At 44.5% G+C, this 27,117-nt stretch overlaps 1 protein-coding gene across 4 annotated transcripts in view; it reads left to right on the top strand.

Moving 5' to 3' along the window:
- robo3 (roundabout, axon guidance receptor, homolog 3 (Drosophila)) overlaps positions 1–27,117 on the top strand; it is a 76,605-nt gene that overhangs the window by 12,530 nt on the left and 36,958 nt on the right. For all 4 annotated transcript variants that reach the window (XM_066708059.1, XM_066708040.1, XM_066708050.1 and 1 more), the window contains exon 2: positions 8,152–8,478. In XM_066708059.1, the coding sequence (XP_066564156.1) occupies positions 8,152–8,478 (327 nt within the window). The remainder of the gene's footprint in view (positions 1–8,151; positions 8,479–27,117) is intronic.

Genomic DNA, 27,117 nt, shown 5'->3' with positions numbered 1-27,117 from the left:
TATCAGTAAGAAGTGAAATGGGAAGGAGACAAATACAAAGCTTCAAGCGATATCACTGTGCTGTCTTGCAGTAATGAGCAGTCTGTGTGTGAGTATGTGTGAGTGTGTGTGTGTGTGTGTGTGAATGCGTGCATAAAACAAAGCTGAATTACAAGATTTCAGTGGTTCACTTAAAATTCCTTGCCTCTTTAGACTCCTGAAAAGAGGCCCTTTTTTGTTCTGTTAGTGCTTAAATTGCTTCCAAAGTACTTAACCTGAGACCAACAGGATATCCTTGAATGACACAATGAGAATACTTGGGGAGACCTTGTGTGAGGCTTAAGCTATAGGTTTTTAATTCTTAAAGCACTATTTTTTTTTAGAAGCACCTCAAGGTTTTCTACAATAAACTGACAGAACAAAAGCTTGGCAAACAATTTATAACATGCTGGGGCCATAGTAATGGTTTCAGCTCCTCCTTGGAGGAACGTGAGCTGAGAAACAGAGAAGCTAGTAGGACGAGTTGGGATCCTGGCAGTTGTCTGCATGGGGATTCGGACAGCGTTTGTCTACAGTGGGGGAATAAAGTGTTCCAGGATATTTGTAATGCACTTCGGTTGCCAGTGCTGTCTGACACTGGCTTTAGCCCAATCCCTCAGTCTGTTTGTTGACTTGTTTGCATGTTTGTTTTTGCAAGCGCACTTCATTGTAAATTGACAATGAAGTGCACTGGCCTGTATTTGTGCCTTAGCCACTTATCTCCTTCAAAACCAAAATAAACGTGGCAAACTGGCCTATTTGGCTTTAGGAGATAAGCAAACAAGAACGCAATTCTACGAAAAACAAATACGATTTGGTGTAATGTCACAAAGCTGTTTTTAGATTTGCGCTTCGCTTGTTGGAATTCTGCAAGCAACTGGGACTTCTGATTTTGTATTCCAGAAGATTCTTTTACAAGCAGTCAAATTATCTATAAAATACAAGTTACTCTTTAGCACTGTAGTATAACGGCTTTATGATCTTGACTGAATGCTTTTGAGTTCTTTAGCCTACTGACACTGCAGAATGAGCTTGTGCCAGAATGATCAGTCTCTCTTCTGTTTCTCAATGCTGAGGCACAGTAGAGCTCATAGGATCAGCTGTACGGGGGACTCCATGTTTGCCTGTTCTTTCATATCACATAATTAACTAAAAGAACGTTAAGTCTGAGTAAAGTTGGCATATTCACTTTGTGGCACAGTAGATCAGTCTTCGTTAAGGTACTGGATGCTAAGCTTTAAAAAAACAACAAAACAAAATAACTGAGAATGTGCTTTTATTTCGGGATAGAAAACCTGATGGAGACTTCTTTTCAGTTATGCCATCTTCTCGTTTTCACTTCCCCATGCCTCCAGTCTGCACCGTAAGCAGCTTATTGGTCTTAGGTGTCAATGTAACATTTAAGTTGACAAGAAATGTTTTTGAAGCTGCCAGTTTTTGCTAATCCCCATAAATGGGCCTTTTCCTTTTTTATTCCTCCCATCAACCACTCAGACCCCCAGCAAAGAAACTGCTAGTCCAAAACTGTGCCAAATAATTCCCTTTTTCAATGTGGCCAGCTTGATTTTCTCCACTTCAACAGAAACCCAATTATAAAGGCCGTGGCTTTATGGCCCGCTCTTCTTATTCTCATGCAAGTTCCCTTTTGTTGCTGCTCGGCTCAAAGAATGGGATTGGGGTGGTTAGTAGCAGGGGCTCCCCTTCTTCTCTCCCCATTTCACTTAGGGAACTAAGGCAGCATTTGCAAATCAATTCCCAGGCTTCAGTCAAAGATGGGAGGAGGCAGGCCGTAAAGCAACTAAGGGGGGGGATTTGTAAAAAGAATTGCAGATGAGGAGAAAAAAAGGAAAGTTGTTAATTTCCCTGTACCTTTCTCTTATGCTTTCTCTCTCCCTCTCTCCCTCTCCCTCTCTCTCCCTCTCTGGCTTTCTAGCCTCTCCTTTCTGTCTCTCTCTCTCTGTTTCTCTCAAATGGATGCTATATCTATAGCAACTGTATTTACTGGCATTAGAATTTGAAAGGGCCCATACAGACACAGACAAATTGGGAATGTTGCTGTGGGGGTGGGGGAGTTTCGGGTGTGGGGGGGTGGGGGTCATGATTTGAAATTGGAAGCCATTGCTTAGCTGATGAGTAGGGGGTGAGAGGGGAGTGTTGTGTATTGTTGCGCAGGGGGTAGTTTGATTTATTTTTAACGGCTTTGGTCTGAAATTGAAGGCGTTATTCTTTGGTTTCAAGAGGCCAGACTGAATGGGCTCGGGTATCGGGGGCTGGAATTTTTATAGCCGTCCGGTGTTGTATCTCAGGAATTTCAGTCATTTTACTCACCGTGGAAATCGGTTGTGTTTTGAAGGATGTTTTTAGGTCATGTAAAAAAATAAAAACATTATTCATCTCAGTGGGTAAGCGTTTAGGATTGCATATACTGTAGCCTTCACTAATTGCTCAGTAATTGAACCTTTTTGGTTGAGTTTGAGGTGTAGGGCTTTTGAGGCGCATTAGAGATGCTGTGTGGACAGCAGCAGAGGTTTAACAGAGTTGAATAGAATATTAACAGAGGTGTCTAACCAGATGAGTATCCAAAATCGAAAATAATATCCTCGTATCTGAAAAACAATAGAAACACAAAACAGTGTAGGGAGGCATATCTCTTATTTTCTTTTTATGATGCCTCTTTAAAAAATTAGCAATCATTAAACTGACCCCTGACCTCTCCGGGGGGTTCCAGACCTGTTGCCGTGGAGATATGAATGTATGGAACCCTGACCCTGAGCCCACAGGACTGGGGGGGTCTCTTAGATAAAGACACTGTGTATCTGTCTGTCCAACATTCACCTACCTTCAGCTCATGCATAATGCATATTTAGCAATGCAAATGATGATTATATATTTTTGTGTATAAAAGCCTTACCTATAGCCTAATTTTTTGGATTGCTTGCAATTACAGCTACACTGTACACGGTTTTTCAATGTAAGCTTTTCTGTACCGAGTTACAACCAGTGTTCAGATGCTGATTTCTACAATGTCATGTATATTTCACTTAGTACGGTAAGGTCAGATACAGAGAGGGAACAACGGATAGACTAACAGATTAATAGATGCATCAGTATACTGGGAAATGATTTATAAACTACAGGTGAGGTGATGAATGGATGGAAGGGTTTGCCATGTCCTTCAGTCACACCAGTGCCCGGCCTGCAGATTTCCACTGAGTCAGAAGTCGTTTTTATTTATTTATTAAAATGTAAAACGCAGTGCTGAAAGCCTTGGCAGGACTTTGCTTCCAGGCCTCGGTGACATGGCCACACACAGCGCTGAGCAGTCATTTGCTGGGCTCTGAGTGTTTCCTGCTGGACGCAATAAGGTCACCTCTCTGACTCAATAAGTTAAAGAGCTGCAAGCACTGCCTCGGCACTTTCTCCTCTGCTCCTGAGGCAGGATCGCTGCTGTCTTCATTACAGCACAAATACGGCTTGGCTTCTGCCACTGCATGTTCCTCTTCACTCCTTTCTCTTTCTCTCGCCCCCCCCCCCACTTCTTTCTCTCTGCTTCCAACATTCCCACTGGAATTGTGTTCTGATTGGGAAGCGTTCTCCTGATCTGGGAATACACTTAGGTCTTCGTTTCTTTTTCCTTTTAGCGGCACTGCTTTGGAAGGCAGCTTACTGCACTAGAGCCTCTCTAGGATTACTTGTAATTACTCGCCTCAGTCTGCAGTGACTCTAATTACATTTTGCCGGGACCAGTCACATTCCAAATTAGTCTTTGAACACATCAGAGTCATACTTAGTAGCCATTGGTGAAATTATACAGCAGGACATTTCCACGGGGCTATAGATTGCACTGGATCTGTACGCTTAGGAGAGCGTTCAGGTTGAAAACAAAACCTTTTTGAGGAGATTTGTGTCAGTTGTGATTTGCATTGTGTTTATCACCTCCAGTTGATTGGAGAAATCATGAGTTTCAAAACGAAAAATTGTATTATTATTATTTTTATTAAATGTTATTATTTACAATGTCCATAGCCCAATGCCAGTTTGTCTGTGTGATGGGGGGACACTGAATGAGTGGATATGATAGAATTTGTGTTCAATAATGTATGTTAATGACTTCAACTCTCAGCGTTTGCAAACTCCTAGAACTGCTGATGACAGAAGGTGAGGAGAAGCAGGAGATAGCACTACTCAGCTTTAACAGAAATGAGAGAGATGGCAACACTTGTCTGTGAGATTGTACATGGACTAAAACGAGACAGTTCTAAGTGGTACAGCCACCTGACAATAATGATTGGACGAAAACTTACAGCGTTGAAAAGTTTTTTTTTTTACTGTTTGTATGTTTGTTTTGTTGACTCCCCAAAATACTGAAAAGACACCTGAGAAGGTCAACCAGAAGGATTATGGAACTGTATGGAAGGTAATATTCCAACTGACTGAACGTACAGGATCTTATGAGCTTCGAACGAAGACGTACTTAGATGAAGATTGTACCAAGAACAGGCTGACAAGGTCGAACCGCACTTGGTATCCCAGTGCAGCTGCAGACAGCACTGAGGACTGGAGGCCTCCTCCTTTCTAATGCCCAGGGTCATGAGTGTGTGGAACAGACTGTTCAGTCATGGTGTGGAGGCTAAGCAACGAGGCGGGGATTTCATCAGATGATTAATGGGGATTCTGGATTCTGTGATCTGGGTTTGATTATGTTCAAAATGTAAAATCTGTAAACATTGCACTGTGACTTGTCTTACAGTCACCATTATCTGTATTATATGATAATACGCAACATTTGAAAATATTTCTGGTGGTTAAAAGTCTAGTTTTCTTCAGGACCCCACACACCAGGGTAACCACCATAATTGTTTGGCATAGTACCTGACCCCCCCACACCCCCACACATCCATATCTCCTGTCTTCCTTGCAATACTGTAGGTCTCAGGGTTATTCCCCCCACCCCACCCTGCCTACTCTTCGTTCCTTCTCTCTCTCAATCATACTGCAATAATCTAGCTTTCAATCTCTCTCTGGCCCTCTGTCTCCCACTCTCTCCATTTCGTTCAATCCTGATTTATTGGCATGAGCATTAAACTGTTATTGCCAAAGTTATTACAGATCACCTTTTGGTCAGCCTCAGTCAGTTATCCCTAATGTGATGGAACGCAGCCCTTGTCTCTGCCTGTGGGTCACCTTTAAGAGCTCGATAGGGTTAAACATATTGAGATGCAGCTTGGCTCCGTGTAGCCCACAAAGTTCATTTTGAAAACATCCTTTCACATAATTATTTCACGCATATCTTGTTTTTTTTTTGGCTTCAGGGTTGGCATTTTAATGGCTGTTTACGTTGTCTATAATCCATACTTTTAATATGCTGCCTGCATATGAATGCTTATGATCATTACTGGAAATTTCTCCACTTATCCTTGCTTGCTGAGTTATCTAGCAGTTGCTCCCTATAATAACACACTTCAAGGCATAATTTGAATACTAATTCTAGTGAAAGGTTAGGCACATTTTAGAATAGTATGTTTTTCTGTGAGAGGGTTTTTTTTGAAGTACCGGGGGGGAAAAAATGATTCTCTGAAGGAGTTTCTTTTAGATGCAATAAATAATTGACAGATGGCCAGAATGTTTTTTTCCTACATATTCAGCTCAGACATGTCAAAGACACTTTAAATTTACTTTTTTTTTAATTGTCATAAATCAGCTGGAGCTCTTCCGGAGTTCAGCAGCCTAAATGGGTGTCGAATGGGTAATCAGGGGAGAGAGAAAAGAGATCTGTGAATCATTTCTCTTTCATTCTCACAGACGTTTTACATCCAGTTCTTCTCCTGCCTGCAGGGATAAAGCAAACCCCCCCAAAAAGCTTTCATCATCCTACAATTTTCTATATGCAGTCTACCTGGGCTCTGACCAGGGTGCCCCTTGGAGAAGAGAAAATCACTGGCATTGTGAATTTAGAAGCTGCTCACTAGCTGCCTACCAGGCCAGCTCCGGTGCCCAGGAGCGCAAACTAGAAGCCGCAGCCGAGCGCAGAGCCGCACACAGCCGCGTTCTGCACAGTTTAGCTCAGTTCCTGAACGCGTGTCTCCTTTAAAAGCCTCTGTGTCACATTTCCACTCGGGCAGGTCTAGCAGCCCAGCCTGTAATATTTATAAAGCTGCTCTCAGCGTCTTGTCCTGCTGGGGCCCCGAACCCACCCCCTGCCAACCGAAGTCTGTTCTACTTTCTATATGCAGCGTCTCCTAAAAGCTATTAGCTGAGTGCCTGCTTGCCTTAACTCTTCATTTCCTGGTTAACAACAAAGAAATCAACAACAACCTGTAAATCAATTTATTTTACTTTCCTCTTGTTTTTCATGTGTCAGATATGATTGTATGCCGACTCAGGCTGCCAAATCCCCAGATTTAAAGGAAAATTATCCATTATTTTCTCCTCTGCATCCATCTATATTGTTACAAACCGTTCCTGCTGGAGTGCAGCTCTGCCTGTTGAAAAAGATTATTTTTTTATATTAATTACAATAGAGCACTGTACTCTGAAATTCTCTTCTACCTCCTGAATTCATGTCCCTGTATCACCGGCCACATAGTAGCTTACAGTTCAAGAAACGGTATAAAGAGAGTGATAAAAATAACAACATTAATCAGATGAGATCCCCTGCTGGAGTATTATGCCGTGAAAGTGGATGTGTTCTTTGGGGAAATGCATCTGATCAGTAATTTCCACATATTATCATAAGATACGGCTATTATTAGTCAACACTGTGACAATGACACAGCTGAAAACCAATAGGGCTGTTGAGGTTTTCCCAGTTTCAGTGACTGATTCTGCAGGCGTCTTCGGTCCCAATAGAAATAAGACAAATTAATAATTGAAAAGGTTAAAAAACACTTGGAAGGACTTCAGAACAGGAAGCTGCTGTGTTTGAGCACATGGTTTTCTTATCTCCTCTCAACAATGTAGTCACTCTTTGCTCTTCAGCCACTGACCCCCAGGCCTTTACAATCCAGAAAGGTGTGTTTCCCATTGTATGTGAGCCACAACTTCTCAGGTGTGTCTTAAGGCTTCCGTGTCTGAGTGGCCACACGCCTGTCCCTATGGAGATACCAGAAACCACATTTGCCTCCACAGAGACAATACTTGTGCAACGGCTAGCTAGCACATGAGTTGCGCAGATGTGAGAACAAAGAAACACCAAAGCCGTGGGTGATTCGGAGACTGGATTTTCTCGTTAAAGACGAATAGCGAGATTCTTTGATAGTGCCCCGCAATATCTGTATTCCTAGTGCTGGCCAAAATGCCCCTGCAAGACTACTGGGAGACTGTTCTTCCCAGTATACAGTCCACAATGGAGTTTCGTTTGGTTTTTGCTTAAATAATAACGGCATCAGTTTGCTCTCATCTAATTTCATAGGAAGAGCCATTTCAAAACACTCGTAATGCCAGCTCTCCCACACCCTTCTCCTGCTTTCTTTCAGTGCTTCAATTCAACCCTTTAATACATTGTGAGCAACAAAGCAGATTACCTTCTGTTTTATAAAGAAAGAAGGAAATTATTTCCTTTGAAGCATGCGTCCCCAAGCTGGGAGGAAATATTTTATGTTCTTTGATGAAAATGCAGCATTACGCGCGTTGTCTTTTTGCTCTCAGTGGATATGGGTATGGTGCCAAAGCCATTTGCAGCAGTCTTCATTATTGTGATTAATTCATGTGTTGCTGGTTTTCTGAGCCTATTAGTATTTGCATTACTAAAGTACTGAAAGCTGATCGTTTTCTCCAATCTGGTGATTTTGATTTATAATTTAATGACCCTTTGGCTTGATGTTAAAATCATATTTGTGCTTCTTGTAATGTATTAATCTTCAATATATATGATAAAGAAGATTGATCTGCATTGCATAGGAAAAAAATATAAATATTTCAGTCTAATATACACAAAGGTTGGCTATCTTACAGACAAATGGTTAAAAAATAAAATTTCAGGAAAAAGTCCCTCTTAATCTGCTAGTGTGCATCAGGCAGATTGATTTTTTAAATGTATTTATTTCATATCAGCCATATACTTGCACAATGTGAGTGTTACTGTATAAGCCCTGGTTTCACTACAGATCTTCTCTGCCCCGCCCTCACCCACAGGCTCTCGCCCCCGGCTGGAGGACGCGCCCCCCCGCATTGTGGAGCACCCGTCTGACCTGATCGTCTCCAAGGGGGAGCCGGCCACCCTCAACTGCAAAGCGGAGGGCCGGCCCAGCCCCACGGTGGAGTGGTACAAGGATGGGGAGCGTGTGGAGACGGACCGCGAGGACCCGCGCTCTCACCGCATGCTGCTGCCCAGCGGCTCGCTCTTCTTCCTGCGCATCGTGCACGGCCGCCGCAGCAAGCCAGACGAGGGGGTGTACGTCTGCGTGGCCCGGAACTACCTGGGGGAGGCCGTCAGCCGCAACGCTTCGCTGGAAGTAGCAAGTATGTTTTTCTACCTCATCCCCCACTTCCAAACACCTCTCCTGCTTCATCCCCAGCCTTGTCCCCCCACCCTTGTCTTCCACCATGCCCGGCCACTTCCTCCTCTCCCTCCCTTTCCTGGGATTGTGTTTATGCTGTAGATTTCTGTTGTGCATCTACTTGGCTCTGCAGGGAAGGCTTTCTGTTTCTGTATTTATCCGTGTCGGATGACCAAACTGGGAGGTTAATATCTGGTGAATTGAAATCCGAATAACCCCTGAGATCGGCATGGTTATTCGTGAAGGTGCATAATCTCTCTTTGACAGGGGGTGTGTAAGAGCAGTGAGCAGGCAGATGACCCAGCGCACAGCACAGTTTGGTCTGGAGCAGGATGCCTTTGTTTCAATCTATTCGTCTCGCCTAAACCATGGTGACTCTGAAACTCATAGGATTTCAGGGAAGCCCAGTAATTAACATGCCTGCTGAAGTTGTAGAAGAGTAAACAAGATAGGGGGAGACAAGGAAGAGATCAAAAGCAGGTGGAAGGGAGGTGGTTGTTGTCAGCACTTTCCCTCCCCAAATCCCTGAACGGCCCAGAGCCAGGGAGGTCTTCCACAATGCCCCACCCTCTGTTCCAATCTCTCTCCCTCTGGCAGTGACAGATGCCCTGTTCAGGTGTCAAGGCCGGAGTGCGATACCACAACTGTGAAGGTAACCTCACCTTCCTCTTATCACCACCAGTAACCTTCTGGGTGCCTTGACACAGAGGCCATGCCATTGTCTGTGCTAATGGCTTCATGCAGGCAGAGAATCTGATTTGTGAATGCAGGATAAGAGATTCCACTCTTATCTGAGCCCAGAAACCGTCCCCCGTCAGCTGTCCTTGGAAGGGGAATCATGGCGTTCTAACTTTAATTCTTTAGAAAAAAAAAGTGGTGTAAAAAAACAAACATGCCAGAAAAGATGTTAATTTATTGCCATACCATACAAGAGAATAATCAGTGGAAAGATTTCATGCTGAATTTAACTACGTACAGTGTTTCTTGAAATTGGCTTCCTTGTGAATCTCAGTTTGATGGCTACAGCACTAATATGAGACTGGATCCTAATTAGTTTGTGCACATCAGGTTCAACTACTCAACTATTCCTTGTCGCTCACACTCCAGAACCCAGCTAATCCAGATCTGGATTCCCCTTGAGTGGAAACACTCCTTGAAGGCTGAACTTCTGAACTTCGTAATACTTCTAATCGATCGACAATGCAGTTCCCAGCTTTTTGGCGGTCTTTTTCCTTCTTCTTCAGTGTTTAGCTGCTGTATCTCTGTGAGGTTTGCCCTTTTAGTTGTCTGGTAGTCTGCCAGAGTTTATCAAAGGCTTCACAGGTGCATCTTGGGTCAGGTAAACATTGTTCCCTCCAGAGGTAAATATTGGGCTGTCTTTGCAGATAACAGCCAGAGTACCATTGTTGTAGGGGGCAACAGGTAATTGTGAGCATTTCAGAGAGGCAGTGAAGCACAAGCAAGTGTTTGACTGGTCCAGGGGTCAGAGGGAGGTGACATAGCAGGGCTGCAGGTCACCCTGTTTCTCTGGCCTTTGATGTGTTTCCTTAGGCTTCCCCTGGTCTCTGAACCATTAACTCTAGCTACTGGTCTGACCTGTACCCTAATTTCCTTGCCTATTTAACGACAAGGCACTTTCCATAGCAGTTAGCTCACTTCTTCAGTTCCTTGGTTTCCGCTCAAGAGCTGCCACTCAGCTGACCTGCCACGCCCTTATTTCAAATAGTCAACCAAGCAGATTATATCCCTGTCTGTCTGTAAACTGACCTCAAGTCACTCTGTTAACCCCTTTGGCCTAGCCAATGGACCGTTTCACATTCCTCCATCTTGAACCACACCACACTGCATTGCCTAGCACTGAGACTTTTATCTTGGACTGTGTGTTACTGACTAAGTGTCTGTCTTACCTTTAACACATGCCATTCCTTATTCTGTCCCTCCAAGCTACCCTACCTTTTTCAAGGGGGGTCTCTGGGTTGTCAGGAATTGGGTCAGAGGTGTACTGGGTGCCTTGCTTCTCCAGAAAGACACCCATCCACTTGTGTCACCAATCTGCCCAGCATCAGCACCCTCACCAGATGTCCTGTTCCATCCCTAATGCACAGGGCCCATTGTTGTCATTCCTCTAATCCTGTGCTTCCTCTCAGAGAAGCAGCAGTGGAAGGGAGTGGTGGTGAGGGGGAGGGGGGATCCTGAAGAAACTCTGCCTGTCCTGGGAAAGGTGCAGGGGTTGCACTGAAGTCCAGGGCCGCAGCAGCCTGCGAGCAGGATTCAGCGTTTCCCCAATTAAAGAGAGCAATTTGCTTTAGGCCCAACTTCAGCCCCGATCTGCCTGCCAACTTCCCGGTGAGCCGACGTCTGCAATGGCACTGGGACTCACTGGGCAGGATCCAGTTGCCAGCCCCTCCCAGCAGGGAGTTTGTGGAGAGAGGCACTGTTTGATGGATCCCGTCCATTTACCAGCAGCGTGTGGGATGGCAGTGGCTGCTAAATGAAAAGCAAGGTCCCTGCCCCTCGGCTGTTCTGCCAGCGAGGCCCGTGAGTCTGGGGATAACCTCAAAAGCCTCCATCTGTCACAGCCCTGGCACCATGGCACGGCTCCGGGTTTTCAAATAGCTGAGATGTTTTGACTGCGTTTTCAGAAACCACCCTGGGGCACGAAGATTTATGAAATTTGTTCCGAACCCGGCTCTTGCCCCTTGCTCTGTCTTCAAAGAGTCTCACTTGTTCGGCCCCAGTTTAACACTGGTGCGTTGCAGAACGTCAGCATGTGTCCATGTGTGCGTGCTAAAGATAAATCAAACCCTGTGCACCAGCATGGGGGCCCCCGTCTGCACAAATTAGGGGAAGCTAACCCACCGTGACTTCTTCATATGTGCCCACAAACGCAGGACAGACTTTTGTGAGCATTAGTAAATTAGCGTTTGCACTAGGGGATGCAAATTATTAGTTTCCTTTTCTTATATATATATATATACAGTGGGGGGAAAAAGTATTTGATCCCCTGCTGATTTTGTACGTTTGCCCACTGACAAAGAAATGATCAGTCTATAATTTTAATGGTAGGTGTATTTTAACAGTGAGAGACAGAATAACAACAAAATAATCCAGAAAAATGCATTTCAAAAAAGTTATAAATTGATTTGCATGTTAATAAGGGAAATAAGTATTTGACCCCCTATCAATCAGCAAGATTTCTGGCTCCCAGGTGTCTTTTATACAGGTAACAAACTGAGATTAGGAGCACTCTCTTAAAGGGAGTGCTGCTAATCTCAGCTCGTTACCTGTATAAAAGACACCTGTCCACAGAAGCAATCAATCAATCAGATTCCAAACTCTCCACCATGGCCAAGACCAAAGAGCTGTCCAAGGATGTCAGGGACAAGATTGTAGACCTACAAAAGGCTGGAATGGGCTACAAGACCATCGCCAAGCAGCTTGGTGAGAAGGTGACAACAGTTGGTGCGATTATTCGCAAATGGAAGAAACACAAATTAACTGTCAGTCTCCCTTGGTCTGGGGCTCCATGCAAGATCTCACCTCGTGGAGTTTCAATGATCATGAGAACGGTGAGGAATCAGCCCAGAACTACACGGGAGGATCTTGTTAATGATCTCAAGGCAGCTGGGACCATAGTCACCAAGAAAACAATTGGTAACACACTACGCCATGAAGGACTGAAATCCTGCAGCGCCCGCAAGGTCCCCCTGCTCAAGAAAGCACATGTACAGGCCCATCTGAAGTTTTCCAATGAACATCTGAATGATTCAGAGGAGAACTGGGTGAAAGTGTTGTGGTCAGATCACCATCAGAACACCATCCCCATCGTCAAACATGGAGGTGGAAACATTATGCTTTGGGGGTGTTTTTCTGCTAAGGGGACAGGACAACTGCACCGCATCAAAGGGACGATGGACGGGGCCATGTACCGTCAAATCTTGGGTGAGAACCTCCTTCCCTCAGCCAGGGCATTGAAAATGGGTCGTGGATGTGTATTCCAGCATGACAATGACCCAAAACACACAGCCAAGGCAACAAAGGAGTGGCTCAAGAAGAAGCACATTAAGGTCCTGGAGTGGCCTAGCCAGTCTCCAGACCTTAATCCCATAGAAAATCTGTGGAGGGAGCTGATGGTTCGAGTTGCCAAATGTCAGCCTCGAAACCTTAATGACTTGGAGAGGATCTGCAAAGAGAAGTGGGACAAAATCCCACCTGAGATGTGTGCAAAACTGGTGGCCAACTACAAGAAACGTCTGACCTCTGTGATTGCCAACAAGGCAATCTCACTGCTAAAATACACCTACCATTAAAATTATAGACTGATCATTTCTTTGTAAACAATTAAAACCATTCAGGTAGACTGGATTATCAAATTGAACTGTCTGCTGCTGACTGTCACACCCTGTTGACAGTATCGATTTGTTTCTTCAAAACTCAGCAGCTCAGAGTTCCAGCAGCTCCCAGAAATTAAATGTTTTGGTTGCCAAAATGGGTAAGAGGATTTGAAGACAACTTCAATATAAAATGCATGAAACTATGACATCGAGAATAGTTTGATGTGAAATGAAGTCAAGCAAGATGGTGCTTTGTGGAGAGGTGGTAGGCCAAGGTTTATTTTTGATCAGCGACAGATCAATGAACAGATCAAGTCCCCAGTGGAGCGCTTTTCCAGATGCTGAAACCCAGTATGCAGGCTGAGTTTCTGTTTAATGTCATAGAGGCCCTGTGTGTCTTCACAGTTTGTCCTGGGTGTAAGAAATAGCAGACACAGTTTTTATTTCATGCCTCACATATTTCCTTGTAGAGACAGCAGCAGCGGAGGTGGTTGTTTGTGTGAGTGTGTGACCGGGGGGTGGGGTGGGGGAGAAATAGATGGATTTCAAGCAAGGGCGCCTGGGGTAACTCAAGTCGCCAAGACCCGCGACACAAAGGTCGTTTAGAGGTCAGCTCTCGATTCCCGGGGAACAGGTGAGGCAGGGATGGCAGCTGTCTCTGGGAATGCTGGGAATGAACAGGTGAAAGGAAGATCTGACGTTGTCTTCCCCTGTTGTGTGGCTGGGTTCCGAGCCAACTTTCTCAAGCCTGCTTGCCGTGTTGAAAAACAGGTGAACAACAGCCCCCCACCCACCCACTCTCACCACCCCCACGAGGTACCAAAAAAAAGGGGGTTTGTAGGTTTTGGGGATTAGTCCGAGGGCACATAGCAGATTAGGAAGCACAAAGTCTTCCAAAAAAATGGCAAAGCTGAAGTTTAATGTTGGCTTATCGACTGCAGCAGCGCTCTCTGTCTGTAGGCTATGTTTGTCATTTCGACAGCGCTGGGATCTGTGCCTCTGTTATGATTGTAACCCTGCTGGTCTGGATTCAGATGTGGCTGGTTCTGCAGCCTCTGCAAATATTCAAAGACTGTGGAGAGTTCTTTTTTTTTTAGAAGATATAGGCTACATGTTTGAAAAACATCTAGAAGACCATTGGGGTCTTGGAGCAGCCTTTCAGGGTTTGTGTTTTTTTAAATAACAGATATAACCAGCTTCTCCTCAAGGCCTTTTAAGTTGTAAAGGAGATTTAAACAGAAAACATCATCAGTTTTGCAGGTAACATTGCATTCTCTTCAGAGAAAACTCTTTTGTATGTCATACACTAAAAAATCCTGATGATTAAATTCTATAAATAAAAATAGGCAAGACAGCCTGACACAATTAACATAAAATACGGTGCATGTGGATTTAATGAACTCTTCTTTACACAAGAGTTTTGTTAATCTACTAAAAAGACCCAGGATGAGCCCCAGTGCTTTTTGCTAAGATCGGTTGATCTGTCCCAGTCTGCTCTGTTGACGCCAACAGGATTTCCCAGATTAAGTCTTGCTCTGCCCTGGTTTGGATATTAAAATGTTTTGTCAAGGGCTGACAAATCCCAAAAAACACTGCTTACAGGGACATAATTGGTTTGGGCTTTTTGCGGCACCCGGCGCGGAGTTCGCAGTCGCATTGCGTGTCTCCCCTCAGACTGCCAGATAAAGATAGCAATGACACACAGGTTTGGATGTAAGTAAGGCATCAGGCGTGCTCACTTTGAAATTCTCATCCGTGACTGAGCTTCACTAATTAGATTAGTTAGCTACTAGCACTCCTGGGCAATTTAACTTCCTGCAAGAAGAAAAAGAAGAAGAGCAAGAACAAGAGGTGGAGGAGGAGGAGGGAGCAGCCACCCACATCTCTGATGGCTCTGTCCTTCAGTCCCTTCCCAAATGATGCCACTCTGCTACACTCATGTGCCCTCTGCGCCCTGACCTGGTTGTGCTTAATTAATTAATTAGAGCTGGCTGGAAGCTAATGAGATGGTGGCCGTGCCGGGTGTCCGAGTGGCTCGGGGGGAGGGGGCAGGGGGGAGGAGACAGGCTGACGATGACAACAGGTGGTGGAAGGAAGAGCTTTAGAAGTGCCCCTGGGTTAATGAATGGTCTGTGCAACCGGGTAGCTTTTGTGTGGCTAAAATTACAGCCTGGGATGACACAGCGTAGGAGAACAATGGCCTTCTGGGCTGGGGTGGTGACTAATCACGTTACATTAATGCTATAGATCTGTGCTACTTACGGTGACGGAGTGATATTTAATAAGTTTTATCTTTTTGTCTATTGCAACAATCTGTCTTCGGGAAACTGTGGCCCATCTGAGCTGAGGGGAGTTTGCCCTGAGGAGTGATTGCACCGCTTTACCCGTCCCGTCGTATATTAGAGGCACATCTTATTTTTCCTTTCACTGCGGCTTCTTAATCATGGCCCACGATATGAGTTATCATAAACCTCTGAGCTCTTCTGCAAGAAGATAATGAAGAGTATGGGGGCGCTGGAGGTACCCATGCAGGACTCCCCTGTTTCAGCTAGGCCGACCTTTCTGCCCAGTATGATTGGCATGCATTATGTCTGTCTGATGTCTGGTGTCTGATTGTTTTGAACCTGGCATCGAGGTTGAGAAAAGGGGGCAAGCATCTGGTGTCTGGGAGCTTTGCAAGCATTGCAGTCCTGAATTACAGTAGCTGGTGCATTTTCTTCTTAAGTGTTGCCATAAAACAATCCATAGATGAAAAAGTAAAAAGTCAGGTTTTGGGAAGCCCTTTCTTCAGCAGGAGGGGCTATGGGGCTAATATTTTCTGAGATTTTGTATTCCTACTCAGACCAACCCCCCATTTCAGAATGCGAAAACCAAACAACATTAAAGGATTAAAGAGAAGCACATGGATTAGGTGCACTTTTAAGGATACCAGAGAGGTTTGTCAGCTTTTAAACAACATTTATTTTTTATCTCCAATTGTTTATTTGTTCTATGCTTTCATTTCAGAGTACATTGAGACATTAAACTGCATAAATTTCAGTAAAAACTGGAAAAATTGAGGTGATCTAAATCTTTTGACCAATAGCGTAGGCTGCATGTCCATAAATATATACTTCCCTTAGCTCCAGATTAATTTTGTTACTACTTACCTTCATGTAATTTTTTTTATTGAAACTTAACAGTTGGGAGACTGTGTTGAGAATAGACAACAGCTAATTTTACCTAAACTATGCATTAAGGGTTAGATCAGTCTTTGATCTTTATCACCATATCCCCAGTGCCATGCTGTCATAAATGATGACTCATCAAAATAGAGTGTCTCAAGATCTTTATGTTACTTGGGCCTGACATAGCTGTTAACATGATAGATTTTGAGATACTCGTGTTCTTTGTCAGACACTAGTAATCTAATAATAGTAAACTAGGTGTGCAATTCTTTGTCTTATTTATTTATTTATTTATTTTCCTTCCCCCTGTGATCACAGTTGCTTGCACCTCTCTCTGTATTCCCCTCAGTGCTGAGGAGTGCTGGTTGCTGCTTCCTCTCTCTGAGCGAGTGCGGTGTGTTTGTTGTGATCTCCCGGTGCTCTGGGGTGTGAAAGCAGGCTCTCCGGTGAAGGCCTCTGGCTCCGGTAGAGTGCTGGGTTTGCATGGGCACTCTATATGCAGGAGTGCAGGGTGCTTAAGAGCAGGAAAGCTGAGGAGGAGCCCCTCGCACGTCTAGTGGTGATTGATTCCCATCCTGTCTCGTGCCCAGAGGAGCGGTTGGCTGGGTGGGAGGGGTTAGTACGGGAGGAGGGAAGGGAAGGTGGGAGGGGTCTGTGAGCATAGTGTGTGTGCCAGCCTGGCAAATTAGTGAGTCAGCAGGAAGCGTATGACTGGGCCCTGGGCCAAGCTGGAGCGCATACCAGTGTGTGTGTATGTCTGCGTCTGTGTGTGTATTCGTGTATTTATTAATGTATTTAGTCAACGTCAAGGCAACTCAGGTTAAGAATTAAGTTTAAAAATGTACAAGGCGAGAGCAGTGTTCGTATTGCATGTAGGGTCATTACAGTGGAGTGGTTGAACAATAACTGTGGCCCTCACAAGTGCAATAAGATATACTGTACATAGAATCAAAATACTGAAACTAGGAGGCAGATCGATACAATACATGTGTTGAACTTTGAAACCCACCTGCCCACTTATGATGCAGTTCTCAAGCCCTCCTGAAGGTCCTGTGTCTTGGCTGCCATGCAGAACTGCTCTTCTCTTGCTCTTGCCAGGGCTGGATATGAACTTCAGTGGTCAAGCAGGCCTAAGTGATTGAAGCAGAGTATTAACTGCCACATCCTCTTGGGCTGCAGCAGCGAGGTGTTTAAATCTTTGCACTGGACCATCTCGCATTGTCAGCCTGGCAGGCAGGTGTTTCCCCGATCTGGAGATAATGAGCTGACCTGCCAGGTCTGTCAAGTTAAGAGTTCTGACAAGGTATTTTGAGTCCTTTCAGTTGCTTCAGTGTAGACCTAATGTATTTTTTGTTTGTTTTGTTTTTATCAGTAAATATGACTTTATTTAATTCAGTTTAATCTACCAGCAGCTTGAAATGCTGATATGCATAAACAAGCAAATTAATCTTCATCATATTAATGATGATAAGTAAATGCAACATAAAGTGAACATGAAACTCCTGCTTTTAATAACTGGCACCATCAATTCTCTGGGTAGAGCCTGTGGTCTTGATTGGACTAGGGGAAGATGCTATCACTAGCTTTTCTCCAGGCGGGTGTTTGAGTTTATTCAGTTTTTTCTAGTCCTCCAGATGGGTCTCCGTTGTGCAGACTGCTATGTGTGGGGGTGTGTGATGAGAGGACAGATCCTTGGGTGGTTTGTTGCCCCCACCTGCCCTCAACCTAACACATCATTAAGAGGAAGATTTTGCTGTGACCCCCCACTCTCCCCTCCCCCAACCCCCCCGAACCCCTTTAACTGCAATGAATGCGGACTATTACTAGATTAAAGTAATCCTCTTTTTGCACAGACAATTGCTCTATTAGCTCGTACACTGCATGGCCACACGCACGGGATTAGACCACCTCTGTAACGGGCTTACTGCTCTTACACTCCGCATACAAAGGAACAATAGCAGGGGCCAGAGGGCTCCCACAGCCCTGCCATGAATATTGCAAGGGTTCCTGGTTGTGTCCTCTTTTGTTCTCTATTGATTTGTTGTGCTGGACCTTCTGTCCTGGCAGGGCAAGGGTGTCCACATAGTTTACACACACTGGAGTTGCACAGCAGTGTGGGGACTGCATGAGGGAACATGGGATTTCTGAATTACAGACATCGTCCAACTGTCATTGAACCCACTTCAGTTATTGGTGTGTGTGTGCGTGTGTGCATGTGTGTTTTCTAAGGAATTATTAAGCTGACATAATTTAATTGGTGTGCATGCATCTACGCTATCTTGATAAGGAGCAGTCGACTTGAAAACCCAGCTTAGCTCTCCTGGCTTATTTGTGAGCCCACTGCGAGAGATTCCAGTTTTTGCTTCTGTATAAGAATGAAAATGTGAACTGTGAGGTGTTTAAAAGGAGGCAAGAACAAGGACACAAATAAACCAATTAATCTTTGTTGTTCTGCTGTTTCACTCAAAGTTTCTCCTTTCCCCAGCACAGACAGCTTTGGGCTGGAAATAAAACCAGTCAAAACATATACAGTGTAGCTTAAAGACTTTTGTTCTTTTTATACAACAGTTGTTGAGGACTGTGAAATGCAGAGGTTGTGCACACGTAAAATTTAGAAGAGAAGCAACCGCAGTGAAGCACACATGCCTTTGGGAAACTGTATTTCGAATTTCAGTGAAACATTTTTGTTTGCGTTTACTTTTCTCAAGCGGACTAATTTCCCTTGCATAATTACACATTTCCCTTAAGCGTTGGCATGACGACAAGATGTTAATGACTGCGATTATTTCAGGATCATGTTTACACTAAATGGAAACATCAACTTTTTGGGGTAAATGCAGCCTGTTCAAATATTAGAGTCAGAGGGCTGAAATAATGTTTGATGCTGATTTGAATACATTACCTACAGTGTCATAGGTTACTGCAAGATTTATTGCTGATGATTTATTGATACTTTGTGGATTGAAAAGCCTGACCGTTTCTGCAGAAATAACGTTTGTAAATCAATTTTTTGTTCTGAATTCATAACGGATCCTTGGGTGAGGAATCATCCATTGAAAGACATTGTTTAGCTGTGTCTTTAGCAGTGAAGTCATTGTCTCTAAAATCCCATTATATGGAACAGCCATTGTAATCGCAGATTAAGGAATGCTGCAGTCCGCCAAGTAGAGATAGCCAAAGCAATAACATACGGGCTGCCAGTGGTCAATGTAAAGCTGTTCTTCTGAGTGAATTTGCCATTCACGGCAGAAGATGAAATCTTTTACAATGCGAGAGATAACATCCTTTTTCCTTTGTCTGAAAAATGACCAAGATTACTTTTCTTCTTCACTGCAAGAGCCCCACCCCCAATCAAGAAAGACTACAAAAATATATTACAATCCCTTCAAACTTTGTCTTCTGTCGGACGAGTCACGGTTTGGAGACTGGAGTGGACATCGCCATTTATTATTCTGGGCCAGTCTGCTTTCCTTGGGTACCTGCAGCCATACAGGAACTCTGTCATCAAGCACTTCAAGAGACGGACTGTCCTGATCCCTTACAGCATACGTGAGGATAACAGAGTGGCTGAGCCTGTTTCTCTCAGAGCCATCGCAGCAGCCCTGGCAGGGTCCAGAACAGGTTGCGATGGTGGCAGGTGAAAGGGGCATCAGTCATCTGGATGGCAACTGTGAGCTGGGCAGGGCAGTCAGGGGGAGCCAAGGCTGTCTGCCGGATGCTCGTCTCCCCAGTCAGAGTGAGTGTGTTGAGGTGCAGCAAGCCATCGCTGGGTACACGCCAGCACAGGGAAATTCACTTTGCGAGGGCCATGGCGCGCTGCAAAGGTGCAGGGGATTAACCTTGGAATCGCACACTTGTCATAATTCCCTCTAATGAGGACGTCTGGGTAATTATCTCTGAAAGATAAGCAGCAAGAAAGACACTTCTAGGTATACATTCCTGACGGGGGGTGGTGGTGGTGTTTTTGGCGGGGGGGGGGGTTAAAACTAATAAAGCAGCAATCTCTAAAGGCTTATGCATTCTTCCTGGCTGTGCCTCAGAGAGCCGGGGACCTGCACGGTGTAGAGTTCGGTAAGAAGATCCCCGGTGGAATACGAGCAGGTCAGCTCAGTAAAGCTTTGTGGCCGGCTCCCCCGCAGGCCTCAAGCCTGCCTGTCTTTCAAGGGTATATTTTAAGCAGGTGCATAGCAAGGGTATGGCTTGCCAGAGGCTCTGAGACTAGGCTTCAAACAGGGGTGTTGGGAGTGCACATTAGACCCTTAGGCTCTGAGATGCAAGGCTAGTGGCTGACAAGCCCACTTGGAGACCCCTGCCCATCAGGCCTGCATAATGAGACCCAGCTCCCGCACCGCACATGCGGCCGGCCTACTCGGCAAAGTGTAATTTATTGCTTTCAATTTGCAGGCCTGCCATGCTGGGGGTTTTAAGGTGTAAGAGATGGCCTACTAGGGGTTTATGGGCAGTTAAAAGCATGAGAGACAGAGACAGAGAGAGAGAGAGAGAGAGAGAGAGAGAGAGAAAGAGAAAGAGAGAAAGAGTATCATCTGTGTCTTTCCCTAGTTTTAACTGCAGCATATGTGCTTCCTCTGGGCATCTGCTGCTGCTGTGGTTGTTGTTTTCAAGGCTTAGGCTTTCAAGGCTTTCAATCCAAATTTCATTGCTGGATTTTATTTTATGATGTGCATTTTGTGTGAGATTCTGCTGACATTTTCAGTTGCAAGGCTTTAAAGATGCACCCCCCTTCCTCCTTTGTTCCACGGTGTGAGGCTCACACAATGTTGGCATTAGAGAAAGCAGCCTTGCTCAGCACTGATTTAAACCACCTTGTACACAGATGAAAAACACACACCAAGCCTTTGTAAACTGGCTATAGAAAGCATGTTACACACCGCATAGTGGCTTAACAAAAGGAGCAGGATGCAGCTAGGCAGTGAATTATAGTCACACAGTGATGCTGAAGAAGATGATTCAGTGGCCTGTGTACAGGAGCGGATCACTGTCTCGCCCAGATCACCCAGTTGTCAGGCTCTACCAGGGAGCCCATATATTTTCCCGCCTCTGATGGAAATATTTGTGTCTTAAATGTTCCAGAACGTACTGTATGTCTAGCCTGGTAAATGTATTCATTGTTTTATTAAGGATTGCCTTGTAAGTAGAGTACACCCTGGGGTAAAATCTCTCTCTTCTGCAATTTAAGAAAAAAAGTAGACTTTGGATGGGAAACTACAGGATATTTGTTTGGTCTTGCTTTATGGGGACTGTATGCGAAACCAACCCTGCTGTGTCAAAATGTCTGCTTATTTCTTTTTTTGCAATTCAGTGTAGAAACAACAGCTTAATTCTCAATTTAGGAGTCACAAAACAACAATTAAAACAAAACATAAGAAATCATGCAGTTTGGAAGTTTAAGGTTTAAAGGTTTCCGAGCAGATGCTCTTCATCCCATCAGATCTCAAAGCCCTGGCCTTTTTTTACTCAAATGTCTGAGACAGACAGGAAAGAAGCCCCAGCTGTTGTCTCCAGAGTGGACTACAGTGACGTCCCAGCGAGGCTGCCAGTATGTAAATGAGAGAGGACAACAAAGACATATACACACACACACACACACACACACACACAAACACACATACACACGCACACATGCAGAGAAAAAGGAAAAAAAGACATCAATCCAATGTGTGGACCTGGTGCAGGTTTCCCACTGAAGTCCCTGAGGCGATCCCGGGCTAAGCAGTACTGGAGAACCCCTGCTTCCAGCTATAGAGCAGGCCTCATTATCCATCATGGGCCTCTTTGATCCTACTGGGGAAGGAGCGGGGGGTGCAATGTTGGCGGGGGGGCTGCAGAAAGGGACAGATGTCCAGGCAGCACGTGCCTCCAACCCCCCCACCCCATGATACCCACACACATATACACACACATCCCCCATCTCCCCTCCTCTCTGAGTTGAGTCCCAGCTCAAGAGCTCAAGGGGGCCCAGTCCATTGTGACAGCTGTGCACAGTTTTACTAGAAATGTAATGGTGGAGTGGGACAGACTGCCTTCTACTGGGCTCACTAACAATAATAATAATAATAATAATAATAATAATAATAATAATAATAATAATAATGTGAAAATATGGGCTAATCATTTATAATAGTAACGGTGTGGAGGTGCATGTGAAAACGTACTGCTTCCTACTACTCCTTCAGGGGCCACTGCTCACCAGCACGTCTGCCACTCACTGGCTTTGTGATATACAGTGCAGATCAACTCAGCAGGCAGAGCAGTCTCTTAGAGCAATGAGAAATGCCTAATATGTTTCTGATCCTAGCCAGTGGAGGTTCATAATACAACCCATAGCTCATCGTGAAGTAACATCTTAGAAAACCAAAACAAAACTCCAACTCCTTTGAAAACCTCAAAGAGTTGTTTGAAGGTACAAGGGAAAGTCTACATGAAGCATTGGCTCTCTGTTCCCCACTCCCCACACAGTTTATACTGAAATAGATTTGATTGGTGTGTCTTTATGACAGTTGTCAGTACTTCAATCAGCGATCTCTCTTTGAGTTTAGACAGAACGTCTTCAGCTGCAGCTAAATAGCTCTAGACGCTTGGGTATTAGTGTGAAAATCAGGATGAGGGGAGAGGGGTGCCCACAACGAACACAGCAGGACAGCACAACAGCACACTCAGTGCATGCCAGTCTGTGTGGGTCTGTTCACATATGCGCCAGATCTCCTCATCCTGCGGTCCTGTCAGGATTTGAACACTAGAGACGCACTGTGAGAAACACATGAGCCGCCTCACCCAAACAGCATCCCTGTACTGGATCAGTGAGCCGCCTTCTCTTTAGGAATGCCTGTGTGTTAAAATGAAGGGAGGTGGAGGGGGTGGGGGGTTGGGTCACGGCTCCGTAAATCCAATGAAAGTGGAGTGTGCCCATGCAACCCCCACCCCCAGAGACTAAAAATGATCAATCTGTGCTGGTAAAGTCCTTGATAAAGCAGGGTATTGATTATTGATTGGGGAGAGGGGAGCAGAGCCTTGTCTAACACTATTTAAATGTATTTGTGGTTATCAGTGTTTTATTTTTTAATTACTATTTCTGTGTTCATGCCTACCTGTATGCCAGTGTGTCTGTCTGTGCTACTGGAGCTGTGATTGCATAGGGGAATTCTCGGGTATTAAAAAACACGGGTGTGGTTTCCTCGTGCTAAACCCACGCTCGCATTCCAAGGAGCTGTCATCTCTTGTCCTTTCAATTGACAAATATTCAATTATGCGTTTTATACGTTAACATATAATTTGCATACAAAATTTGGAAGAATTGGATTTAAATTCCAGACCAAAGAATGTATAAAGTCAAATTCCATTATCAGCCAGCTGTTTACTATCTTTATAAGGAACTTTCAAATGCAATGTTTAAATGACTTATTATGAATCTCTAAATATATAAAATGATTAGAATGCATCTTTACATTCTTTTGTTGTGTGTCTGCGTGTGCGTGTGTGTGTGTGCGTGTGTGCGTGTGTGTGTGTGTGTGTGGTGGGGGAGGGGGGGAGAGTTTGTGGAGTGAATCAGTTAATTGACCACAAGTAATATAAATCCTTGTATAAATGTATAGCTTTAAATGTAAATATAAAAAGATATAAAACATTTGCTTTTCTCCTGGGCCCAGCTCCACAGAGAGAGAGTCTGACAGATTGCTTAATGTTATGCAGAGATGCGAATAGACAGATTGACAGATGACCGGTGCAAATCCCAACAAGAGATCTGAAACATAAACCTTTCAGCAACAACTGAAGACAATTTGTCATCTCAGTGATCTGAATATTTATTCTTGAGTGGTGAAAACTGTGGAAGCTGTCAAAAACAAAAACAAAACACAAAAGTGTGTGGGGGGGCATCTAAACTCTGAGATTTTGTTCATGATTAAATGTATTTTTAATTAAACATCATACTCTGCTAGCTTTGAGTTTTTATGTCAAATTAAAAACACAAAATGGTATATTAATAAAAGCCTGACAGAAAGATAGATCAAAAAGACTAATGATGATGTTAAGTAGCAAAGAAATATTATGCTCAGAGAATTTAATTAACACATTAAAAAAATGATTGGTAATGTGTTTGTTTATAAAGTAGCTGTACATTATAGAGCATTTGATATAACTGATCCTTCTGAAAACAGACAAGATGCCTGGCTGTGTCCGTTTCTGAAGAGAGTTTAGTTTCTCAATTAGATAAATGGATAGAAGGGTATTCCAACAGATGGATCGCAACGATAGGTGGAGAAGACAGATAGATGGATGTTTTAGGTGATTGTTTACTCTGTAAAAGACCCTACTAAAAAATGTATGAATGTATAGGATGAGAAATTGATTTTTCTTTTTAAAGGGGGGGTGGGAGGAGGTCTGGTGAGCCAAGGGATTCGTTAGAGATTCCCCTCCACACTCACCAATGGGGTGAGGGGAGGGTCTTAATTGAACTGGACTGGGGGGGCTGGGAGGGGGATTACACAGGCTTTGTTGTAGTCAGCACAAGGGTTCCCCTGAGAGCTCGACTCGAGGTCAAAGGGCGCAGGCTTAATCTGCCAGTTACCCCAGGGCTTTATGGGTAATTGTCAGTGCCTAATCAAGCTCCTTGTGTCGTCCCCGGCTCCAGTTTGGCGAGGTGAGCCAGAGCACACGGGGGCAAGCTTTGGCATATGTCAGCAATGGCAAGCCAATGCAGCCCTCCCTGTAACCCGTTGGGCGCTTCAATTGAATTTTCTCGCGCTGTTAACCACTGGGGTCATGCTGCTCTAAATAAACCTCAGTTTTTATTAGGTTTTCTTTTTGGTGGTTGCTGTCGCCAGCCCTGTCTTGTGGTTGATTGGGAGTGAAGGGCAGTGTGGCCCGGCTGCAGGAGTGCGAGGAACAGAGAGGCAGGTGCAGCAGCCAGCAGCGCGAGTGGGAGCTCTGGGAGGCTGTGTGCTGCGTGTAATTGGTACCCAGGGACTCGTCCTCCATGCTTAGGGCTGCAACAGTGCAGCCACTTCCCAGAATTCTCCAGAACGTATGGAGGACAGAAATACATAAATGTGTTAATCAATCCATCATTGGCTTTTTATTTGGTGTGGCCCCCTTCACAACATTGCCACAGAGCACTTTAAGGAATAAAACAATATGCCCAGACTAATAATAAAAGGTACAAGTAAACTATTAGGCACAGAGGAGAGAAAAACAAAAACTCCTACAGGACGACAGACTGTTGCAGGAGAAAATTAATCTCTGGGGGTCCATGGCTCAAGGCCTAGGCCTAATGGTTGCCTCCCCTCCAGGCAATCAGTGATTTAAATAAAATAAAATTGGAAGTGGCTAGAAATATCATGTATTCATAAAACCTCAATGTCATGTTAAGCTTACCACACAGGCATCGGTTTCAAACACATTACCAATCTTTAACTATCAGCTCAGAGTCCATAATGGGAAAACGGGTGGTTGTAAGGGATCTTAGCCTACAGCTGGTGGATGTGGATGTGGTGCGAAAGTCCTTCTGTTCCCCAGGTGAAATTCACAACGCCTCACGCTTTCGGTTGCTCTTTATAAGCTGTGGAGTTTGCAGTGCCGGGAGCAGCAGATTTACACACAGACTTACTAGCTGTATTTGCATACATAACATCTGTGAGTAGCGAGCAGGAGTCTGAAACAAGGCCTGGCCATCATGACATCGTGGGGGGCCATCTCATAAACACAGCCACTTGGTGACGAGCCTCCATTAAAAATGTAAGCTGAAACCCCCCTATTATAGTATCTGAACGTTTCTTTTTGATTATTTTTTTAATTTTTATATTGTTGTTGCCTAGGCTTCCCCTTCATTAGGAGAGAAGAGCCCATTAATCAGGCAGGGCCACCCCTTCCCCGGCACTGTGACATTGTGGTGACATTAGCTCTGTAATTCACTCTTAATGACCACCCTCCCCCCAGAACACACACACACATGCACACCCAACAGACATACTGTCATTGAGAGCCCTCTCATGAACAGAGGAGAGAGGTGTGCTCAATTCCCTTTAGACTGCGGAGGACCCCCATTATCCCCAGAGCATCCCTGCCCTGCCCCCTCCCCATTGGCTCCCCTTTGAAGGGGGAGAAGGGCTGGCACGGGGGTAGCTAGGCTTGTGGTAAAATATGCAGGAAGCTCAAGTGTGGGGATCTGCTGCAAAATGTGTCAAACATTTACAGCTGAAATCGTACTTTTGTCTCCCCACCCCAGAGTGGCTGGATGCTTCTCTCTTTGTGTGGAGCTTGAGGGAGAGGCTGGTAAACTGCAATTATTCTGTTTGCTTCTCAGGAGAGGAAGCGGCGTCAAGGGTAGCTTCAGAAGGCTGTCTCCTCACAGTTTCCTTGTTTTATAGATGTCTACAGCTGTATGTTGTTGTTGTTGTTGGGATTTTTTTAGTGTGTGTTTACTCGTCTACTGTTTGTTGTATTGTACTGTACTGCACAAGAACAGGCTACTATAATTTGGTATTTAAGAAGGCTCTGCAGCTGCGCAATCATTTTTATTCTGTTTGTCTGTGATTTTGAAACACAAGCCCCCTTTTCAGCAATGTGAGACCCTGGGGTAATGACTGGGAAGTTAATTAGTCACACCTGTGCTTGATTAGAGCAACCTTAACGGTAACGAGCTCAGGGATGACAGCGAAGTCTGGCAGCGTTTAACTGTACAAGGCAGAAGGGACTTTACTTCATGTCTTGTTGTGTCTTACAAAGAGAATCGTGGAGAAGCTTAATGGACATGTGTGTTCTTTGAGCCATTGTGTTCTTCATCTCAGGGAAAGAAAATATGTCCGCACCACCTTTTTGTCTTGTGTTACCCTCAATACATGCCTTCATATTTTCATTAGTGCTTTATGCTGACATGTAATGAGAACCCAGTTATTAAATGTATCCAGCAAGAGATCCTTAGTATCAAAAATAATGTATCCAATATCCTAACAGAAGCCTAACAGTACATTTACTGTATGATTGTACCTGCAGTATTTGCAGTATTGCTTGGTCTCTATGTATCTAACCTTCCTTCCATACTTAGAGAAATAGATAAGATCATAGAGTTTTTGTCTTGTACATTTA

The sequence above is a fragment of the Amia ocellicauda genome, chromosome 1, assembly GCF_036373705.1.
Source record: "Amia ocellicauda isolate fAmiCal2 chromosome 1, fAmiCal2.hap1, whole genome shotgun sequence".
Lineage (NCBI taxonomy): Eukaryota > Metazoa > Chordata > Actinopteri > Amiiformes > Amiidae > Amia > Amia ocellicauda.
The sequence above is the reverse complement of the archived record's forward strand: the minus strand, read 5'-3'. Positions and strand labels throughout refer to the sequence as shown.